The following is a 22,968-nucleotide window of genomic DNA, read 5'->3' as shown; positions in this document are numbered from 1 at the left end:
AGTCACTCTGCTGTATACCAGAAATTAACACAATATTATAAATCAACTATACTTCAATTAAAAAAAATAAACGAGGCACTGGTATTCCGAATTTGACATTATATTTCTTTTACTCTTTTCTACCCCACTATTCCCTTCTCTGCCAAATGTGTAATCTCTAGCACATGTTCCTTTATACAGGCTGTCAGGTGTAGGTCAGTTACTATGGAAATAAGAGAAATCCTTACCAATTTTTAATGTATCCTATGATAAAACCACAATGATAAAGTTAATATTTGGGGACAGAGTTATTTTTGTGGAGCACAGATCTGACCAGATCATTTTCTGTTTCTAATATGTTAATTGCTCCTACAACAAAGTTTTTAAACTTTCAACATAGGAAGACCACTTAATGGGGATTTGACACAAGTATGGACTAGGAATTAGAAGATATTCATCATAATTTTTAGGATAGGAAAAAATACTTTAAGTGTATAATAAGGATGATAACAATAATACTACTACTTTTTAAGGTTTTATCAATGAGAGAGATGAAACTTACTCTTTCACAGAGGTATCTATATATGACTTGATGACAAATAGCTTAAGCTGTAGGTCTTATTCCACATCCAATTGGTCTATTTTCTTAGCATTTTTTTTACTTAGTAGAAAGAAATATTAAATTCATAAAACTAAGTTATCAAGAATGAGTGTAGAAATGATTCCATTCTGGATCAACTACTGAGGTACAAATAGAGTAGCAAAATGCAAAAGGCTTTTCAAAAAACAGTGGATTAAGATTAAGCTTCTTTAGATAAACAAGGACCTACTGTATAACACAGGGAACTATAGTCAATATCTTGTAATAACCTATAAGGGAAAATAATAATCTGAAAATGTGTGTGTGTATATATATATATATATATATATATACACGGAATCACTTTCCTGTACAACCTGAAATACTGTAAATCAACTATACTTCAATTTAAAAACAGGGTGATTTTTTTAAAAAGTTAAGCTTCTGGTGTGGAAATACTCTGCCAAGAAAAAAAGCAAAATTAAACAACAGCTCTAAATATCAAGATTGGGGTTCTTAGGCAAGTCTATATTATTGTTTCTACACACACACACAAAGGTAAAACTTAGATAAGTTTTGAAGGCATAGTGTGCCATTCAACATAAGTTATATAAGAAATGGTTTAACGCTCTAGCAGGAAAATAATTCAAGTTAAAGTACATCTGGATCTCAAATGATAAAAGAAAGGTCCCCTAAAGCTTATCTGCATTGCTTGAGTCTGGGACAAAAATGTACAGAAAACTAGTCAGAAAAAAAAAGTCAACCTTGAAACAGCTTTCCTGGTAAGGTCTAAAAACTTAATTAATGGGTGTTTAAAAGCACACAGCTGAATGAGGAGGCATATAAATGAATGTATTTTGCTCATTTCCATTTATGGAAACCACTTTCTAATATTTTCTAAAAATCACATGATGCTTAAAACTAGAAAACCCCTTAAGACACAAGAAAATAAATTCCAATTTGAAAATTAATATTTATTTCAATCTCTAACCAATATGCCATTAGAAATTTCCTGGGGGAGCTGAACAGTAACTGATTAAGTGAATTAGTTAAACACTAACAGAAACACAAGGGGAAAGAGGATAGAAAGAAACCTTGTGCACCCTGACCTACTGCTTTAGTGATAACCACACTGCATGTGGGCTCACTTATTGGCAGTAGCCTAAAGAAAGAAAGAAGCACACAGAGAAATGGAGCAGGACTATTGGCATGCATCAGAGGACTTGGAAAATAGTTGCATTTTAAGAATATATTTCAGTTTTTACAGGGATATTTTGTATTTTTGCAAAGCTAAAAGCACATATATAAAAACAGTCAACATTCTACCTAGCACACGTCAGCAGATATTCATCCTGTGATTTTTAAAATTGTACCTTCATTCAACAGCAAGTAGTAAGAGTTTATTATGAGCCACTTCTCACTTTCATATCTGCACCCCTTTCCCTTCTTGTACTGGTTCATCTATTCCAGATCTCCCAACAAGCCATGAACTCTTTCACATTCAATTTACCTCTATGTTTGAGCATACATTACAGTTGAAGCCTCAGTAATTAGTCAACATTTTTAGGACCTTTCTATCAATTTGTGCCTCCATTTTGCTTTCCCACTAACATATACCCACTAGTTGAAAAGCAAATATTAGTGAAGCAGCCCTCTCATCAAAGCCCTGGAGAGGGTCATAGGACTGTTATGCTCTAGTTTAGTTTGGCTCCTAGGGTACTTATTCAGGGTGACCAAGGAGATCAGCCCTGGGATTTCTTTGGAAGGAATAATGTTAAAGCTGAAACTCCAGTACTTTGGCCACCTCATGCGAAGAGCTGACTCATTGGAAAAGACTTTGATGCTGGGAGGGATTGGGGGCAGGAGGAGAAGGGGACGACAGAGGATGAGATGGCTGGATGGCATCACGGACTCGATGGACATGAGTCTGAGTGAACTCCGGGAGTTGGTGATGGACAGGGAGGCCTGGCGTGCTGCGATTCATGGGGTCACAAAGAGTCAGACACGACTGAGCAAATGAACTGAACTGAACTGATTTCCATTGACTGGGCTTCCCAGGTGGTACTAGTGGTAAAGTAACTTAGCAGGCACACATTCCATTGATACATATCTGTAACGCCATACTGGTTGTTACATAGTGAAATACCTCACTTTGTGAGTGGCTGTAGAGAGATAACCACTCTTTCCTAAGGACTCTCTTCCCCCACAACCATCCCCCAAAGGCTCCTGAACTTTCCCAGGATGCAGCAGCTGGAACACCAAGAGGCTCCAGGACATTCAACCTGTTGGCTCAGTGTCTGTGTTGTTCTGAAGGTCACCCCTGCACCCATTTCAATTAAGGACTGACTGCTGAGAGCTGGGCTTCCCAGGTGGCACTAGTGGTAAAGAACCCGCCTGCCTAACGCAGGAGACGTAAGAGACACAAGTTTAATCAGGTGTTGAGAGAGGTGGGCAATAGAACTGCAACAACAGTAACAAATATATATGTGCTATTAAAATAAAGTTTGAGGGTTACAAGAAGTATACAGGAAGATGGGGCATGGCAGAAAGGAATAGGAAAAAGGCTTTTGAGATAAGCATTTATCTAGATTCTAATACCACCTTCAGACCCCATGGCTCCCATTGGATACAGCTCTGTCCCCACAGGGTTGTAGACATTTGCTTGACAGTGTATCTTTTAAGCTTTCTATTCCCAGCCATCTGTTCTAATCTAGAAGTTCCCCCACCCAACTCACTTTCATTACCTGTGGAGCTATGGTGCTAACTGCCAGAGTTACCAGTGTTTGGAAAAACAACTTGAGGAGCATGGTTTGGTACCTATAGACTCCCACTGTACAAAAAAAAAATGCAGAAATGGAAGTAGAGGGGCTAGGTTTGACAGCATTGCTGAGAGGGTTGTCCATATAAAGAAAATAGCCCTCTGCTCCCTTACTTGCTCTTCATTCCTTCCTTCTCAACTTTATACTGACTTTATACTCAAGGGACTGACAAGAGGACTGGGAAATGTAATGGACAGGGAGATCTTGCTCTAAGAAGTACATTCCATGCCAGAGTATTGAGAAACCCTTTGGCTACGACAAGCCTATGTAATTACTTATACTTATTATTTTAGAAGCAGCAACTCACCAGTTCCTCTATACTGAGCCTACATTGGTTTCTCTCTATTAATCTCCAAAAGGAAGCTGGGGACAAGAGATTAGCAATCATTCTTTGGCAGGGTGAAAAACTTCAAGAGAGGAAATAGCAAGTAGGAGATTCTTCCCAAACTCATGGGAATAGTGTGATGTTATGGACAAAAAAATTAATTAGGACTTCCAGTTAAGACCCCATGCTGCCAATGTAGGGGCACAGTTCGATCCCTAGTCGGGGAACTAAGATCTCACAAGCTATATGGAATGCCCCAAACAAACAAAAATGAATTAAGCACACACATATATAATCTAGGAAATGCTCTTAAAGAAACACTTGGACCTGTGTACACCAACATATGCATCACTACAGCACTGGAAACAATGAAAGAGTCCAGTAATGGGGGAATAGCGCAAGGAAAGAAGCAGACTCATGTGTACTGAAACAGAAAAATCTCCCAAACTTACTATGTGAAAAAAACTATTTACAAAATAATAAGTAGATTTTTTAAAATTGTGTCTCTGTGTTAACTGGATAGAAAAAGAATTGGAAGGGTCATAACTGAATTATTTTGAAGGGTTATCTCTGGAGTGGAAAGTCGGCAGTGAGGGGGAGGACTTTCACATGTTATATACATGTGCACTGTTTGAATCTATAACAGTGAGGTGTGTTTATGTGTTATGTGTGTTTCTAAAAAGAAAAATAACAATAATGCAGCTAGAAGATTAGAAACAGGACATCACAAAGGAAAGACTTCTATTGTGAGAGGCAGACCATTGGGGTATTTGGAAACAAAACAGGCCACAGGTTTCAGACAACACCAGGAGAAATGTACCAGAAGGAAGATGGCTTACTAAATTTTTAAGTGAAAGTCAATGGGAAGAATAGTCTTCGTGATCAGGCCTGTTGTCCAGCAGTAAGAAGATATAGATTCCAAGCCTAGCTCCATAACTCAGTAATTTTGTCACCCTGAGCAACTGCCTTCATCTCTCTGGCTTTAAGGTTCCCCATCTGTAAAATCAGGGTGTATTAACATGTATGATTTTTACAGTCCTTTCCCACCCTCATACTCATTATTTTAGCAATGATTATTTGTGGATCATTCATACATTGTGCTAAATGACTTTTGAGAAGACCTTAGCTTTGAAGAACTTCAAAGGTATTTTGATTGCATAGTTAGAGAATACTCTTCTGGCAAGATCACAAAATGGTACTAATCTTGGAAAAGAAAGATTCAGCTCAGCAGTGAAGTAGGGCACACCTGGGACCAAACGCATCTGTTCTCCGGCTAACCAGAGCTATACCAACATGGTTACCAAACTTCTGGAGAACCCGCTGGCCACAGACCCCAGAAACACTCACCACAACACTCCCAAAACATCACAGCAACCCTTTCCTCTACCCTAGAATGTCATAAACTGGAACAAAGTGTGGTTCAAAATAATCCACTCAGGATTTATTAGAAGCCAAATGTTTGTCCTCTAATTTTCTTCTTTCAAGAGGGGACCAAAGCAGTGTAACTAATTAGAAAATAAATGGAGAGCTTCCAGATTCAACCCTTGCAAGTAAAAAGCTCAGTTGTCTTGCTGTTCACTTGAAACTAATACAACACTGTAAATTAACTATACTTCAGTTAAATAAATAAGAAGTTGTTACTCCCATTTGAAAAACAAGAAAAGGCTAGAAAAAACTGAAAAATCAGTAACTTTTCCAGGACTCACCAGAGAGAATTATAAGGTTGCAAGGGAAATTCCAACCTCCAAATCTGAAGAGACAGGCTTATCTGAAAAGACACTGAGAAAGATCTGCTTACCTGGCCACTTAAATGGCAATTCTGACTAATTTCCGAAGGCTGAGTGTAGACTTATATGAGAATAGGAAACTTCTGAGCCTATACTTTGGTGTTCTTAAAGAAATATCTCCTCCAGACTCTGATGAAAAGCTAAGAGTTATCATTGTGAAATAGGCCAAACAGGTCATTCTAACAAAGGCCTATCTATGCTCCAGGGGGAAATTAGCTCAGTTGGTAAAGAATCTGCCTGCAGTGCAGGAGACCTGGGTTTGATCCCTGGTTTGGGATGATCCCCTGGAGAAGGAAATGGCAACCCACTCCAGTATCCTTGCCTGGAAAATCTCATGGACGGAGGAGCCTGGTGGGCTGCAGTCCATGGGGTCGCAAAGACTCGGGCACGACTGAGCCACTAACACTTATCCCAGGTCGGGGAAGGGCATTCTTCCCTCTCCAGTCCCCACTCCAGCCTCCTAATCTCACCTAAGGGAAAAAAAAGCAAAGTCAGTAGGGGTCTGGGCTTCCTGGAAATGGGTTGGAAATGCTGACAGGAGTAGGGGGCAGGGAAAACAAAATGCCATACCACTGGATTATATTTTGTGAAGGTCAAATACAAAACACAGGTCCAACAGACACTGCGATTTAATCAGAAAATTATAAAATAACCTATTCCCCCATACCATACCACCATACCAATAGGGCTCCCGTATACTGGCTCAGAAGGTAAAGAATCCAGCAGCAATGCAGGAGACCTGTGTTCCATCCCTGGGTTGAGAAGATCCCCTGGAGAAGGGAATGGCAACTCACTCCAGTATTCTTGCCTGGGAAATCCCATAGACAGAGGAGCCTGGTGGGCTATAGTCCATGGGATCACAAAGAGTTGGACACGACTGAGTGACTAATGCTTTCACTTTCATACTTAATAACAGTGAATTACAGCTGCAAGATACAGAATGGGGTGGTGCTTAAGGAAGCTCAGTCAAGAGAAAAGAGACAAAAACAAGGACACTAGAGAGATTTAGCCCCCTAGCACCAATAATTACACCAAACATTAAACACAGCCCAACTCCTAACCAGTTTAACATAAATCTTAACACAAGAGAATTAAACTAGAAACCTACAGAAAAATAGCTGGAAAATGCCAAAATACCTGGAAATTAAGCAACACGCTTGCAAATAATCCTTGGGCTAAAGACCTCTCAAGATGAATTTTCAAATATTTTGAAGTGAAAATGAAAATACAACATAACAAAATTTGTGGGATACAGCAAAAGCAGTCCTTAGAAATTTATAGTATTAAATGTATATATTAGAAAAGAAGATCTAAAATCAAAAGATCTTACCCTCACCAAAGAAGACATACAGATGGCAAACAGCAAATGGAAAGATGCTCATCATCATTTGTCATCAGGGTAATGCAAATTAACAATGAGATCCCACTGCACACCTATTAGAATGGCTAAAATCTAAAACACTGACAATACCAACTGCTTGAAAGTATATGGAGTTACAGGAACTATCAATCATTGTCAATGGGGAAACAAAATGGCACACCCACTTTAGAAGACAGTTTGGCAATTTCTCATAAAACTAAAAAGTTTTATCACATAATCCAGAAATCACACACCCATATATTTACCCAACTGACTTGAAAACTTATGCCTATGGGAAAGCTTGCACACAGATATTTGTAGCAGCTTTAGTCATAATTGTCAAAAGTTGGAAGAAACCAAGATGTTATGCAGTAGGTAGGTGAATAAATAGACTAACTGTGGTATAGCTGGACAATGGAATATTATTCAGCAATGAAAAGGAATGAGCTATCAATCTACACAAAGACATAGAAGAGCCTTAAATGCATATTGCTAAATGAAAGAAGCCAATCTGAAAAGCCTACACACTGTATGATTCCGTTTATAAAGAAACTCTCAAAGTGTTAGTCACTCAGTTGTATCCAACTCTTTGAGACCCCCATGGACTATAGCTCCTCTGTCCATGGGACTTTCCAGGCAAGAATACTGGAATGGGTAGCTATTCCCTTCTCCAGGGGATCTTCCTGACCCAGGGATCAAACCCACGTCTCCTGCACTGCAGGCAGATTATTTACTGGCTGAGCCACCCAGGAAGCCCAAAGATATCCTGGAAAAGACAAATTTATGAAGATGAAAATGGACTGATGGTTGCCAGGGGCTCAGAAGGAAGAACACTGAATAGGTAAGATATGGGATTTCTCAGGGCAGTGAAACTATTCTGCATGATACTGTAATAGTAGATACATGCCACCATGTACTTATCAAAATCTATAGAGCTTTACAGCACAAAGAGTGAACCTTAATGTATGCAATTCTAAAAAAAGTCCCAGGATGGAATGCATTAAGTGACAAAAGAATCTAATTATATTACAAATTTGTGAAACAGCCTCACTAAAAGGAGTAAAATGAAAAGATGCTGACCCAAGTAACTAGAAATGGAGTTTTTTAAAACTAAAGGCAAAAGGAATTTTGTAAGGCAAAAGGAATTTTGTAATAAGTGCTTTATTCTAGTTGATAAAGTAGTTTCCCATGAAGGATATGGGTTAACAATTTGAAATCCATGCATGTACATTAGAAATGAACAGTTAAAAATTGGATGGTGGATGGTGAGAGCCATGTTTTTCACTACCTTAAGGGGAAGGTACAGACAAGTAAGGGAAGAAGGCAAGAATGAACCATGTGTTAATGGATTAGAATTAGAGACATCAGTATGATCTCATGTTTAGCTTAATATAGATGCAGATAGTTAAATATGTAGGTCAGTATACACATATATTTGTATTTCCTTACTGAGAGAGCCTAGAATCAACAACACCCCAATAGAAAAAAGCACACTGAATGCCCAGATCTTGGTTTCTAATGCCAACCTCCACTGAAAGGAACCAGGGCTCCTTGGAGAAATGGCTGATTCTAGGACTGAGTCAGGAAATACATAACATGGGCCTGGAGTATGTTGTACCAAAAAGTAAGTAAGTGCTCAAGAAACCTCCACAGTGACAGGGGTATGTCAAAGGGAAACAGAGCCAACTGAAAGAGCTTTGAGTGCACAGCTAGAAAAATTTAAATAAAATAAATAATAATGGATTATAGTCCAAAGTATTAACAAATGAGTCCCTACTGTTATAAATAAATGATTGAATAAATAACTGGGAGATAATAGAGAAATCTCTAATGAAGAACAATTCCAAATAGTATCTTTACTCTACCTACAAGGAGGTAGAGAATAACTTCCTTATTCTTAAGTGTCAGCTATGCAGTGACTTCCTTCCAAAGAACACAATATGAAAAGGATGAAAAAAAGTGTAACTTCACAGTCGAAAAAATGGATAAATACCACCTCATCCAAGTGATCAAGGTGAACATCAGCAGTCATGAGTCATACTGACGGCATATACCTTTGATATGAATGTGGTAAGAAAGACATTTTACCTCTAGTCTTCTACCCCAAGCCTCAGTCTAATTATGAGAAAAGCATCAAACAAATCACCTGGCCAGTACTCCTCAAAACTGTCAAGATCACCAAATAGAAAGGAAGTCTAAGAAACCATCACAGCCAAGAGGGGCTCAAGGAGACACAATGATAAAATGTAATGTATCCTGGATGGGACACTGGGTAAAAACTCAGTAGATCCAAATAAAACATATACTTAAGAATGGGCCAAAGAACTAAATAGACATTTCTCCAAAGAAGACATACAGATGGCTAGCAAACACATGAAAAGATGCTCAACATCATTCATTATCAGAGAAATGCAAATCAAAACCACAACGAAGTACCATTTCACACCAGTCAGAATGGCTGCGATACAAAAGTTTACAAGCAATAAATGCTGGAGAGGGTGTGGAGAAAAGGGAACCCTCTTATACTGTTGGTGGGAATGCAAACTAGTACAGCCACTAAGGAGATCAGTGTGGAGATTCCTTAAAAAACTGGAAATAGAACTGCCTTATGACCCAGCAATCCCATTGTTGGGCATACACACTGAGGAAACCAGAATTGAAAGAGACACGTGTACCCCAATGTTCATCGCAGCACTGTTTATAATAGCCAGGACGTGGAAGCAACCTAGATGTCCATCAGCAGATGAATGGATAAGAAAGCTGTGGTACATATACACAATGGAGTATTAGCCATTAAAAAGAATACATTTGAATCAGTTCTAATGAGGTGGATGAAACTGGAGCCGATTATACAGAGTGTAAGCCAGAAAGAAAAACACCAATACAGTATATTAACATATATATATGGAATTTAGAAAGATGGTAATGATAACCCTGTATGCGAGATAGGAAAAGAGACACAGATGTATAGAACAGTCTTTTGGACTCTGTGGGAGAGGGAGAGGGTGGGATGATTTGGGAGAATGGCATTGAAACATGTATGATATCATATAAGAAATGAATCGCCAGACCAGGTTCGATGCAGGATACAGGATGCTTGGGGCTGGTGTACTGGGATGACCCACAGAGATGGTATGGGAAGGGAGGTGGGAGGGAAGTTCAGGATTGGGAACACGCGTACACCCGTGGCAGATTCATGTTGATGTATGGCAAAACCAACACAATATTGTAAAGTAAAATTTAAAAAAAATTAAAAATAAATAAAAGTGTTTTCTGACTAAAAAAAAAAGACAACAATATAAACATATAAATGGGGGAGAGATTACGGGGTGTACATTCTAAAATCTGACCAGGTATTTTCTCATTAAGGAAACTTTAAAGCCTTTAAAGCCTGTGGACCATCACCATACACCCCATTTTATGGGTTCAGCATATAAAACAGGTAAAGTTTATGGCTCCACAGAGCTTCTGATATCAGTCACTCTTTTTTCAAGCTCAAAAAGCAGCAATAACGATTGCCATTCTCGTAGGCTAAGTGTTTTAAAAATCTGCCTACATTGCAAGAGATGGGGGTTCGATCCCTGGGTCGGGAAGATCCCCTGGAGAAGGGAATGGCAAATCACTCCAGTGTTCTTGCCTGGAGGATCCCATGGACAGAGGAGCCTGGTGGATTCCATGGGGTTGCAGAGAGTCGGACACGACTGAGTGGCTAACACTATTACTAAGTACTACTACTACCACTGCTGCTGCTGCTACTTCTATTACTAGGCTAAGTGTTTAGGGAAGTTTGAATATCTTGAGGGTGATGGATCCCAAATTCCATTTCCTTCTCCTTCTTGCACCATGCCCACAAATTGCTTGAGTCAGTTTGGGGAGAACCTAACTGAAATGATGATGGTAGGTTTCTCCATTCTGGTTTTTTGGTTGTTGTTATTGTTTGTTTTTTGTTTTGTTTTTTTACAGTGGGGCAGAACAAATAGAACTGTTTCACAGCTTCCATGGTGTATTTCACGCACTGTCATAGTTTTCATTTTAAAAGAGTTTTTTTTCCCCTTCCCTGGGACATCAGGAGCTTATGCTGAGGCTGGCAGGGGTGGTCTGGGCATGTGCTCACATGCGAGGGAGAAATGGCCTGCCTATCCTCCACCTGGGCTTGTAAGTTATCTCTGACGTTTCTGGTCTATTCTCCACATCTAATTGGTCTTATTGATGCTCACTCCAAAATTTCTCCAGGACTTATTCCTCCTCCATCTCCATTCCTGCTGTCTTAATTCAGGCCTTGCTCTTTTGCCTAGATTGTTCAAAACTAACAGTTTAATGGTCTTCCAGTCTCCAGCATACCCTTCCCCTGAATCCATCCTCCACACTGCCATACATTCTCTAAAACATCGATCTAATCACATCATTCCTCTGCTTTTAAATCATTTGGTAACTGCTTGGTGACAAGGTAAGGTCTAAAAGCTCTCCCAACCTATTTCTTGCTCCAACTGTCGCCATCCCCACCCTTGAGTCTCATGCCCCAGACTCACAGCCTCTGTTTATTAAGCAGAAAAGGGTCTCTCCTGCTGCTGCTTCCTCTGCCTGTGCTGCACTTTCTGCCAGAAATCTCTTCATTCTACAGTTAGGGAATAGCAGCAAGGCAGGCTAGGTAGAAAGATGAGGAAGTGAGAGGAAGAAGGGTACCGAAGAACATTACCACAACAGCACAGTTCATATCTGGGTATTCCATAAAATACTGAACTCATGCATGACTGAATTGCTGACAAGGAGTTCCAGGCTGCGGAGGCAGGCAAGTGAGAACAGATGGACTACGAGAATAGCTCTGAATTTTTTCCTGTTACTCAAACCCTTTTTCTATTTGCCTCCCCCTCCCGTTCATTCAGATCTCTGTGTTTATGTTTCTTGTAATTTACAGACTACTATAACACTACCTCAGATGCATTTAACCGTGCCATGCATAATTTATTTATTCATTCCTCATAAATCAGCCCCTCCAGCCATCTGGAAAGCAAGAACCACTTCTACTGCCTTTCAAGTTCCTTTTAACTAATCTTTTTAGTACGTGCTATTGTGCCTGGTTCAAAATGTAATATTTTATGCACAGTTTCACCACCAAATATCAAGGACTTTATGACCTTTCTCTTCTATTGCTGTTGTCATGATCATTAGGAAATGCTGTGTGAAAACATTAAAGTAAGAACAACTAAAAAGCAAAGCAAGAAAATTATATCATTACAGAGTATTGTAAGTGGACTGATTTTTGTGCGTGGTTAATGGAAAACAGCTTCATTATTACGTGGTCAGACTCTGGAAACCACAAGTAGTAATTCTCCTGTGAAGGATAGTGAAAAGTGAAGGACTACTCATGTAAAACCATATTCTACAATCATAAGCAAGGTCAAAATCTTGCCTGCCTCAGTTTTCTAGTTTATTAAATGAAAATAATGGATATTCACCCCACCACCTAACGAGAGCAATATGAACACACAAAAAGTGCTTTGGTCATATAGATGCCATATGAAATCATTTTTCATTAAAAGCAATGATGATAACTAAACTACTCTGGTTTAGCCAGAAGGCTTAAGTAGAGGTAGCCAATTTAAGTTAACAGATACCCTAACTGACCACTTCAGTAGAGCCAGTAATTGACATAACTGATTCATTATGGTTATAACTACACATAAATGGACATGATACACAAATGTTCCTTTTATATTAGTAGGCAAATAGAAAAAGCCACCAAATACTAAGCTATGAGTACCTCTCTCTTATGAACTTTAAATTCAAGGGCTCTCTTCTACTGTTACTGCCCTGAGGTAACTTAACCAGGCAAATTTCTTTATCTTTTTTTAAATTTTTTGTTTACTCATTCATTTATTTTTGGCTTTGCAGGGTCTTCATTGCTGTGCAAGCTCTTGTCTAGTTGTGGGGAGTGGAGGTTACTCTCTAGTTGCAGCGTGTGGGCTTCTCATTACAGTGATTTCTCTTGTTGCAGAGAAGGGGCTGTAGGGCATGTAGGCTCAGTAGTTGTGGCTCCCAGGCTCTAGAGCACAGACTCAATAGTTGTGGTGCAGGGGCTTAGCTACTCCACATCACGTGGGATCTTTTTGGATCAGGGATCAAACCTGTGTCTCCTGCACTGGCAGGCAGATTCTTTACCACTGAGCTACCAGGAAAGCCCCTTGTTATCCTTTTGAATCCATGTTTTTCATACTGGTATATGCATCCCAAGTTGTTTGCCTCTCCTCAGAGAAGCCTTCCCTGATCATTCCAACCACAGTATTATTCCCAGTTATCATCTATTGTGATAATTAACTAGATAATCTGTCTGTTTATTTATCCAACTAGATCTAAATTCCAGATCAGCTTGGATCTTATCTATGTTAATCCAGCCACTGTATTCCTAGTGCCTATAGCAGTACCTGGTTCATAGCAGGTGCTCGATGAGTATGTGAAAGAGTTTGTCCTCACAGTGACAATAAGGTTCATTCAAACTTCTCAGCATGACTTTCAAGACCCAAATTTATTTATTTAGGCTTATATCTTCCATTTTACACCTCTGTATATTATGTTTGCTGCTCTGTAAAAGCTTACTTTCTGCCTTGAATGCTCTTCCTCCTACCAAGTAACTTATCTTCCAAGGCCCTTCTCAAACACACCTTTTCTGTGAAATTTTTTCCAGTCCTACACACACACACACACACACACACACACACACACAGAATGCGTCCTCTGCTAAGTTCTTATAAGAGCTATAGCACTTATAATATAGGGTTATAATAGATATAAAATAATGATGATGATGATAGATAACATTTTATTGAGCATTAACTTGATGCCAGGTACATAAGGATTTTATATATTATTATCTCATTTAATCCTGAAAACAACTCTAAGAGATAGATACTGTCATAAATAGTTATGTTTCTGTTAGGCTAGCTAGAATCAACTTCATGAAGGCAGGTATGGTGCCTTAAAGCCTTGCTAATTCCCAGAACCTAGAAAACTATCTGCAATGTCATATGCCCTTAATACAAATTTGCTAAATAATGAATTCTAACAGTAGTTTCTTGCCCCCTGACTTTACTTTGAGAATGGCAATCCCAGTAACTTAAAGAAACAGACAACAATTTTAAGTAAGTACATAAATTTAATCTTAAAGTGATGCAGTCCTTTCTAATTATAACAAGAAACTCAGCAGATACAAAAGGGTTATATACCTAGCTATATACAAAGTTTAAAATATTTGAAGATTAAAAAAACAAAGCTAACAAAGGCAAACCAGGAAGAGAAAAACATATATTTTCAACCTACATTAGACAAAAGATTAAGAAGAATAATATAAAGTGAAAGTCGCTTAGTCGTGTCTGACTCTTTGTGACCCTATGGACTTAGTCCATGGAATTCTCCAGGCCAGAATACTGAAGAGGATAGCCTTTCCCTTCTCCAGGGGATCTTCCCAACCCAGGGATCTAAGCCAGGTCTCCCACATTGCAGGCAGATTCTTTATCAGCTAAGACACAAGGGAAGATCAAGAATACTGGAGTGGGTAACCTATCCCTTTCCCAGCCCAGGAATCAAACTGGGGTCTCCTGCATCGCAGGCAGATTCTTTACCAACTGAGCTATAAAGGGCTCTTATAAAAAAATAAGATAGCCCCTTAGAAAAACAGGAACATCGTATGAACAGGAAACTTTCAGAAAAAGAATTTTTTTTGGCCATGTCATGGGGCTTAGTTCCTCAACCAGGGACTGAACCCAGGCTCCTGGCGGTGAGAATGTGAAGTCTGAACCAATGGACCACCAGGGAATTCCCCAGAAAAAGAAATTTAAATGGTTAATAAACATGAAAATATGCTCAAGCTCATTAATTTAAAAAAGTGAAAATTAAAGTAATGGAGATATATTTATTTCACCATATTGTAAAGATGAAAAAATAATTATAATATTTAGTACCAGTAAGGTGGTGGGGAAATATATACTCTTACACACTCATGCTACAAAAATGCTCTCATACAGTTAAAAGATACACACCCCCCCACACACATACACACACAAATAGGAAAATATTGTAAACAACTGAAATGTGCATCAATAGAAGCTTAAATAAACTATGCTACAGCTATCCCATGAAATTATATGTAGCCAATGAAAAGAATGACATTACTGGACAACCAAACAATACATAAGAGGAATTCTCCTTTCATATATATATTCCAGATAATAAAAAAAAAATTATAAAAGGGGGAAAGGATTTGAACAGACATTTCATCAAAGAGGATATAAATTTGGCAAATATGCACATGAAATGATGTTCAAAATCATAAGCCATTAGGAAAATGAAATTAAACCATCATGAGATAACACTACATAGCTGTTAGAATGGTTAAAATATTGTAAAATAAAGGAAAATTTAAAAAATTATTGAAAATACCAACAGCTGTGGAGAATGCAGGACAAGTGGAACTACCTACCAAATGTGGCTAGCTCAGATGCAAAATGGTACAGCTACTCTGGAAAATGGTTCAGCAGCTTCTTATAAAGTTCAGCACACATTTATCACATTATTCAGGGATTTCACTCTGGGGTATACTATTCAGCAAGGAATGAACAACTTGGGTGAATCTCCAAAGCATTAAGCTGAGTAAATGAAGTCAGTCTCAAAGTGGACCTACTGGTCTTCCTTGGTGGTCCAGTGGTTAAGAATCCGCCTGCAAATGCAGGAGACACGTGTTTGATCCCTGGTCCAGGAAGATCCCACAGGCTGCGGAGCAACTAAGTCTGTGCACCATAACTAATGAGCCTGCACTCTAGAGACCGAGAGTTGCAACTACTTAAGCCTGCATGCTCTAGGGCCCGTGTGTCACAACAAGAGAAACCACCACAATGAGAAGCCCATGCACCACAACGAAGAGCAGCCCCCACTTGCCTCAACTAGAGAAAGCCCACACGCAGCAACGAAGACTCAGCACAAAAATACAAAATAAAAAGTTGACATACTATGTGACTCCATGTATATGACATTCTCAATAAGGAAAAACTATGGGCCAGAGAACAAATCAGTGGTTACCGGGGGTTGGGGGTAGGGAAGGTCTGAGTGCAAAGGGTAATAAGAAGGAATTCTTTGGAAGTGTTGAACTATTCTATATCTTGTTGGTGGGAGGGGTTACAAGTAATCTAAGCACATGTTAAAACTCACAGGATTGGGTACAAGTAGATAAATTAATATTATTGTATATACATTAGAAATAATTTTGCAAAAGATAATTATCATCAGGAGTAATAATACCTTCTATTTCTCCATCTAAAGGAGGAACATCATCTCTCATGGAGAAATCCATGGCTGTCCCTGGTATGTCCATCAAGTCTTCATCACTGGAGCTACTTTGGAAGCTATTGAAACTCCCCTGATGAAAGCCTCTGTGATCCATGGCTCCTGCACAAAAAGAAAAACAGGTTTATTACAGTGAGTTCTAAACCCCTTACTGCTTATTCTTTTTTGTGTGTGGTAAATACACTTAAACCACTTTAAACTGCCAAGTCGATAGCATTCAGCACATTTACAATGACATGCAATCATCATCACTCTTCATTTCCAGAAATTTTTCATCATCTCACACAGAATCTCACTATGCAATAAACGTAACTTCCCTTCTCCCTCTTACCCCAGCTCCTTATAACCTCTATTTTCTGTCTGTGGATTTGCTAATTCTGGATATTTCATATAAATATAATCATATAGTATGTGCCCTTTGTGTCTGGCTTCTTTCACTGCTCATATTTTTTTCAAGGCTCAACCATGCTGTAATATGTATCAGTCTACATTTCTTTTCAGGACTAAATAATATCCATTGTATGGATATACCACATTTTATTGATTCATTTATCAGTTGCTAGACATTTAGGTAGTCTTCACCTTTTGGGTTACCATTTATTCATATGTCTTATTTTATGTTATTATTTAAATAATATAGACATGCAATCTACTTAACATATTCAGTTACCCTCCAGATATAATGCACTGCTACCCTTACCATGTAACACAAGAGACAATTCTCCACATGGACATCACCAGATGGACAATAACAAAATCAGATTGATTATATTCTTTGCAGCCAAAGATGGAGAACCTCTATACAGTCAGCAAAATCAAGACCTGGGGCTGACTGTGGCTCAGATCATGAGCTCCATATTGCAAAATTCAGGCTCAAATTAAAGAAAGTAGGGAAAACACTAGGCCATTCAGACACGAACTAAATCAAATCCCTTAGGATTATACAGTGGAGGCGATGAATAGATTCAAGAGATTAGATCTGATAGAGTACTAGAGGAACTATGGACAAAGGTTTGTAACACTGTACAGGAGGTAGTGACCAAAACCTACTCAAAGAGAAAGAAATGCAAGAAGGCAATGTAGTTCCAAGAAGGCACAATAAAGGATAAAAACAGTAAGGACTTAACAGAAGCAGAAGAGATTAAGAAGAGGTGGCAAAAATACACAGAAAAATTGTACCAAAAAGGTGTTAATGATCCAGATAGTCATGATGGTGTGGTCATTCACCTAGAGCCAGACATCCTGGAGTTTGAAGTCAAGTAGGCCTTAGGAAGCATCACTACAAACAAAACTAGAGAAGGTGATAGAATTCCAGCTGAACTATTTTCAAATCCTAGAAGATGATGCTATAAAAAGTGCTGCACTGCATATGCTAGCAAATTTGGAAAGCCCAGAAGTGGCTACAGGACTGGAAAAGGTCAGTTTTCATTCCAATCTCAAAGAAAGACAATGCCAAAGAATGTTCAAATTACAGTACAACTGCACTCTTTTCATATGTTAGCAAGGTTATCCTCAAAATCTTTCAAGCGAGGCTTCAGTATTATATGAACTAAGAACTTCAAGATGTACAAGCTGGATTTAGAAAAGGCAGAGAAACCAGAGATCAAACTGCCAACATCTGCTGGATCAGAGAAAAAGCAAGGGAATTCTAGAAAAAACATCTACTTCTGCTTCATTGACTACACTAAAGCCTTTGACTGAGTAGATCACAACGAACTGTGGAAAATTCTTAAAGAGATGGGAATACTAGACCACCTTACCTGCCTCCTGAGAAACCTGTATGCAGGTCAAGAAGCAATAGTTCAAACCGAACATAGAAAAGCGGACTGGTTCAAAACTGGGAAAGGAGTATATCAAGGCTGTATATTGTCACCCTGCTTATTTAACTTATATGCAGAGTACATCCTGCAAAATGCCAGCCTGGATGAATCACAAGCTGGAATCGAGATTTACCAGGATAAATATCAACAACCTCAGATATGGAGATTATACCACTCTGATGGCAGAAAGTGAAGAGGAACTAAAGAGCCTCTTGATGAGGGTTAAAGAGGAGAGGGAAAAAGCTGGCTTGAAACTCAACACTCAAAAAACTAAGATCATGGCTTCTGGTTCCATCACTTCATGGAAAATAGAAGGAGAAAAAGTGGAAGTAGTGACAGATTTTATTTTCTTGGGCTCCAAAATCAGTGCAGATGGTGGCTGAAGCCATGAAATTAAAAGACACTTGATCCTTGGAATAAAAGCTATATATGACAAACCTAGACAGTATATTAAAAAGCAGACATCACTTTGTTGACAAAGGTCTGTCTAGTCAAAGCTATGGTTTTTCCACTAGTCATGTATGGATGTGACAGTTGGACTATAAAGGAGGCTGAGTGTCCAAGAAATGATGCTTTTGAACTGTGGTGCTGGAGAAGACTCTTGAGAGTCCCTTGGACAGCAAAGAGATCAAACCAGTCAATCCTAAAGGAAATCAACCCTGAATAGTCATTGGAAGGACTGATGCTGAAGCTCCAATACTTTGTCTACCTGATGCAAAGAACTGACTCACTGGAAAAGACCCTGATGCTGGGAAAGACTGAAGGCAGAAGGGAGAAGGGATCAGCAGAAGATGAGATGGTTGGATGGCGTCACCAACTCAATGGACATGAATTTGAGCAAACTCTGGGAGATAATATAGGATGGAGGAGCCTGGCATGCTGCCATCCATGGGGTTGCAAAGAGTTGGACACAACTTAGTGACTGAACAACAACAATAAAGACACACAGGAAACTGAATCTCTCAGTCTTCCCTCTGTCATTCAGGAATTGTCTTTACTCTTTATTTCAGAAAAAAGTTTCTCTACTTTTCTCTGGATCTGACTGAGATAACAGATTTCAGTGCCTTACTCTGAGTATCCTTATCCTTTAAGGAAACCTATATCTCTAGCTCTCATCTCTATCTTAAGCTCCAGAAACTAAATTCCCAAGAACTCCCTATACACTTCTTTTGCTGTTTCAAACTCAACAGGATGAAGATCAGAAACAAGCAGAAATAACCTTAACCTAAATACAAATAATAACCTCCAAACGAGGCATGTTCCCTGCTCTCACCCCTCACATCAACTTTCCCTTTTAAATGCAGATGGCATCAGAGTCAATATCTGCACTTAATATTTGTCTAACTCTGGGATTTACTATGTTCAACAAACCTATAAAAGCACTCAATCTTAACAGTAGGTATTCCAGGTTTCTAGAAATCTTAACAGAAAATGAGCACCATTTTAGCTGATGAGAACTCGAGAGATTTTCTTTCTGTTTAAATTCATCCAACACCCATGAATTCCACTGACTAGCACTGAAAAGTAGGCAAAAAAAATTTGCAAAACGATGCAGAATCCTTTCCCTCTCTCTTCACTGGTTACATGTTTCATCCAGGAAATGATTTAAAATACACAGTTCCAGCAATTCTACATTAGCCACACAAATCATAGGAAGAAAAAGTATGAGGAGTCCAAAAATAATTTATATTTGGCTTTGGAATATGTCCTGTAGTCATATTTTCAGAGGGTGTATCTATTGTTCTGGGAATTCATTAAAACAAAATAATGACACTACAAGATGAAGACTCAACAAAGGAGAAGCTGGAAAACTTTTCCATTTCCCCATAGGGGCCTTACAAACTCCTTCCTGTAACCCACTGACACAGAACAATCTGGCTAAATTGAGCTGCCTCATTTCAAACATTTCCTGCAGCAGTTATCTGGTTCAGTGTTTGGGTTATAAAGTGCTTCCTTAATAAGCATATAGAAATAAAGTATCAACAAAAGAAAAGTATAAGAACCAAGCAGATCAAGCAAAACAGATGCAACAGACTGGGGGTTCAACAGAGAAAATAACCATAATCAGTAAAACTCAAAGTGGTATCTTGCCTGTGGACAATACATTATGGTAGTCTTTGGTTTTATTTTGCAGATATAAAACAGTTCCATAAGAAAAGTTAAGGCAGCAGAATACTGAGGAAATAATGTAAAGTTACTACAGTTGAGATTTGATCCTGCATTTAGCTGAACTCCAAGCCTATTGCTCTCTCCATAATACTTTGGGGCTTCACTATGAGATACAGTCCAGAGAATGGTACATCTGGAATAAATCAAATCTCTAGATGGTCACATGCATGAGGTCAGCCAGAATTTAGGGTAGACCAGGAACAAAGGGGATTTATTTTATTATCCTAACTAATGGATTACTATAGGGCTTGTCACACAGTGGAGGGCTATAGGGGAGGGTAAACAAGGAAAAATGTTGTTTGGTTGATATCTGCATTACATAGCTGACATTTTCAGTGCCTTTTGTCACCTTCTTGCTTAAAATCATAACTGGTTCCCATTGCCTCTGGGTCAAGTTTACATTTTTTTAGTATGGCATTCAGAGCCCTATCAAAGCTAGATCCCATCTTCCCAGACACACTTATCTCTTGCCACAGATTTGTTATACTCCACATAGGCCCTGTACTTCTACATCTCCGTGCCTTTGCTCATCAGGTCCAGATATTCTAGCTGAAATCCCATCCAGCCGCCATCCTCTTTTCAGCCTGGTGAAATCCCCTTCAATCCATCTAGGGCCAGCTCAAACAGGCTTTTCCCTCAAAGCCCCCTTTGTTCAGACATCAATGCTGATTGCATAAGCTCTTCTACTTGAGTCTTGTGACTACACCATATCCTTCTCACTTCTGTTGTCTCAACAACTCTAGTGTTGTTCCAGAGAAGGTATTCAATAAACGCTTATTTGAGGAGGATTCTAGTTGGGGAGGAAGGGTGTTAGTCAATCAACATATTTATGTAGCCAACACTCAATAAATCTATGTCTTCAACTATGAGGGAAGAGGATTAAGGATACAAAAAGCAATTGTTACCCTGTCACTGCTCTCAAGGAATTTGTGATCTAGTCGGAGAGTAATAGCTCAGTTGGTAAAGAATCTGCCTGCAATGCAGGAAACCCCAGTTCAATTCCCCTAAAGGGATAGGCTACCCACTCCAGTGTTCTTGGGCTTCCCTTGTGGTTCAGCTGGTAGAGAATCCGCCTGCAATGTAGGAGACGCAGGTTCAATCCCTGGGTTGGGAAGATCCCCTGGAGAAGGAAATGGCAACCCATTCCAGTATTCTTGCCTGGGAAATCCCATAGAGAGGAGCCTGGCAGGCTACAGTCCATGCGGTCGCGAAAGAGTCAGACACGACTTATCAACTAAACAACAACAACAACAAAGGACAGGGTAACTGTCTGTGAGCAAATGGATGGAGATAGATGATGAAGTGCCTGGGAAGCCAAAATGGAGTCTCCATAGGTTTTGAGGAGCAATATGAAGAAAATAATTTTAGGAAGTAAGTGTGTGTGGTGGCAGCAGTGGACTGGAATATACAGGATGAAAGGACTAGGAAGGCAGTTTGCTACTTCCAGTTTCAATGCAGGTGATTTGGGATGGAGGAGGAAAGAGTGAGGGAAAGGAGGAACAGAAAATATTCCCTGCACTGAAAGAGCCAGGTAGGGATGGGGTGAGATGGTGCTAATTGGTGGTATGGCATACTATTAACAGCATCTTTTTAAAAAATTTAAATATAGTTGATATACCATGTTGTGCCACTCTGCTATACAGCAAAGTGATTCAGTTATACACATATATACATTCTTTTTAAATATTCTTTTCCATTATGGTTTATCCTAGGACATTGAGGATAGTCCCCATGTGATACTATAGGACCTTGCTGTTTATCCGTTCTAAATGTAATAGTTTGCATCCACCAACCCCAAACTCCCAGTCCGTCCCTCTCCCTCCCCCATCCCCCTTGGCATACACAAGTCCATTCTCTATGTCTATGAATTTGCTTCTGTTTTGCATATAAGTTCATTGTGTCATATTTTAGATTCCACATATAAATGATATCATATGGCATTTGTCTTTCTCTTTCTGACTTACTTCACTTAGTATAATAATGTCTAGTTGCATTCATGTTGCTGCAAATGGCATTATTTCATTCTTTCTATGACTGTAGTATTCCATGATATATATACACACACACACATACACACACACACACACACACACACACACACACACAACGTCTTCTTTATCCATTCATGTGTTGATGGACATTTAGGTTTTTTCCATGTTTTGGCTATTGTGAACAGCTATGAATATGGGGGTGCATACGTATCTTTCTGAATTATAGTATTGACCGGGTATATTCCAGGGATTGCTGGATCACATGGTAATTCTATTTTTAGTTTTCTAAGGAACCTCCCTCCTCCATAGTGGCTGCACCAGTTTGCATTTCCACCAGTAAGTATAGGAGGGTTTCCTTTTCTCCACAACCTCTCCAGCATTTATTGCTTGTAGACTTTTTAATGAGGGCTATTCTGACTCGTGTGAGGTGGTACCACATTCTGGTGTACTAGGATCTTGTTTAACTAATGACAGTGACACACGTTGGTATGAATAAATTAATATTTCCATCTCAACTAGCCCATTTGGCAAAACAAGTATATAAACCAATGAGTAGTATGATACATGAAGTGACGTGAAGTAGCTCAGTCATGTCCAACTCTTTGCGACCCCGTAGACTGTAGCCTACCAGGCTTCTCCCTCCATGGAATTACCAGACTCCTCCCTCCATGGGATTCTCCAGGCAAGAATACTGGAGTGGGTTGCCATTTCCTTCTCCAGGGGATCTTCCCGACCCAGGGATCGAACCCGGGTCTCCCGCATTTTAGGCAGATGCTTTAACCTCTGAGCCACCAGGGAAGCCCCA

At 39.2% G+C, this 22,968-nt stretch overlaps 1 protein-coding gene across 1 annotated transcript in view; it reads right to left on the bottom strand.

Moving 5' to 3' along the window:
• Nucleotides 1-22,968, bottom strand: part of CLCN5 (chloride voltage-gated channel 5) — a 192,969-nt gene that overhangs the window by 34,747 nt on the left and 135,254 nt on the right. Inside the window, exon 3 of the mRNA XM_040265974.1 lies at nucleotides 16,139-16,285. Within this exon, the coding sequence (XP_040121908.1) occupies nucleotides 16,139-16,285 (147 nt within the window). The remainder of the gene's footprint in view (nucleotides 1-16,138; nucleotides 16,286-22,968) is intronic.

Source organism: Oryx dammah, unplaced genomic scaffold (genome assembly GCF_014754425.2).
Source record: "Oryx dammah isolate SB20612 unplaced genomic scaffold, SCBI_Odam_1.1 HiC_scaffold_23, whole genome shotgun sequence".
In the NCBI taxonomy this organism is placed as follows: Eukaryota; Metazoa; Chordata; class Mammalia; order Artiodactyla; family Bovidae; genus Oryx; species Oryx dammah.
Note: the sequence above shows the minus strand (reverse complement) of the source record. Positions and strands in the feature narration are given on the sequence as shown.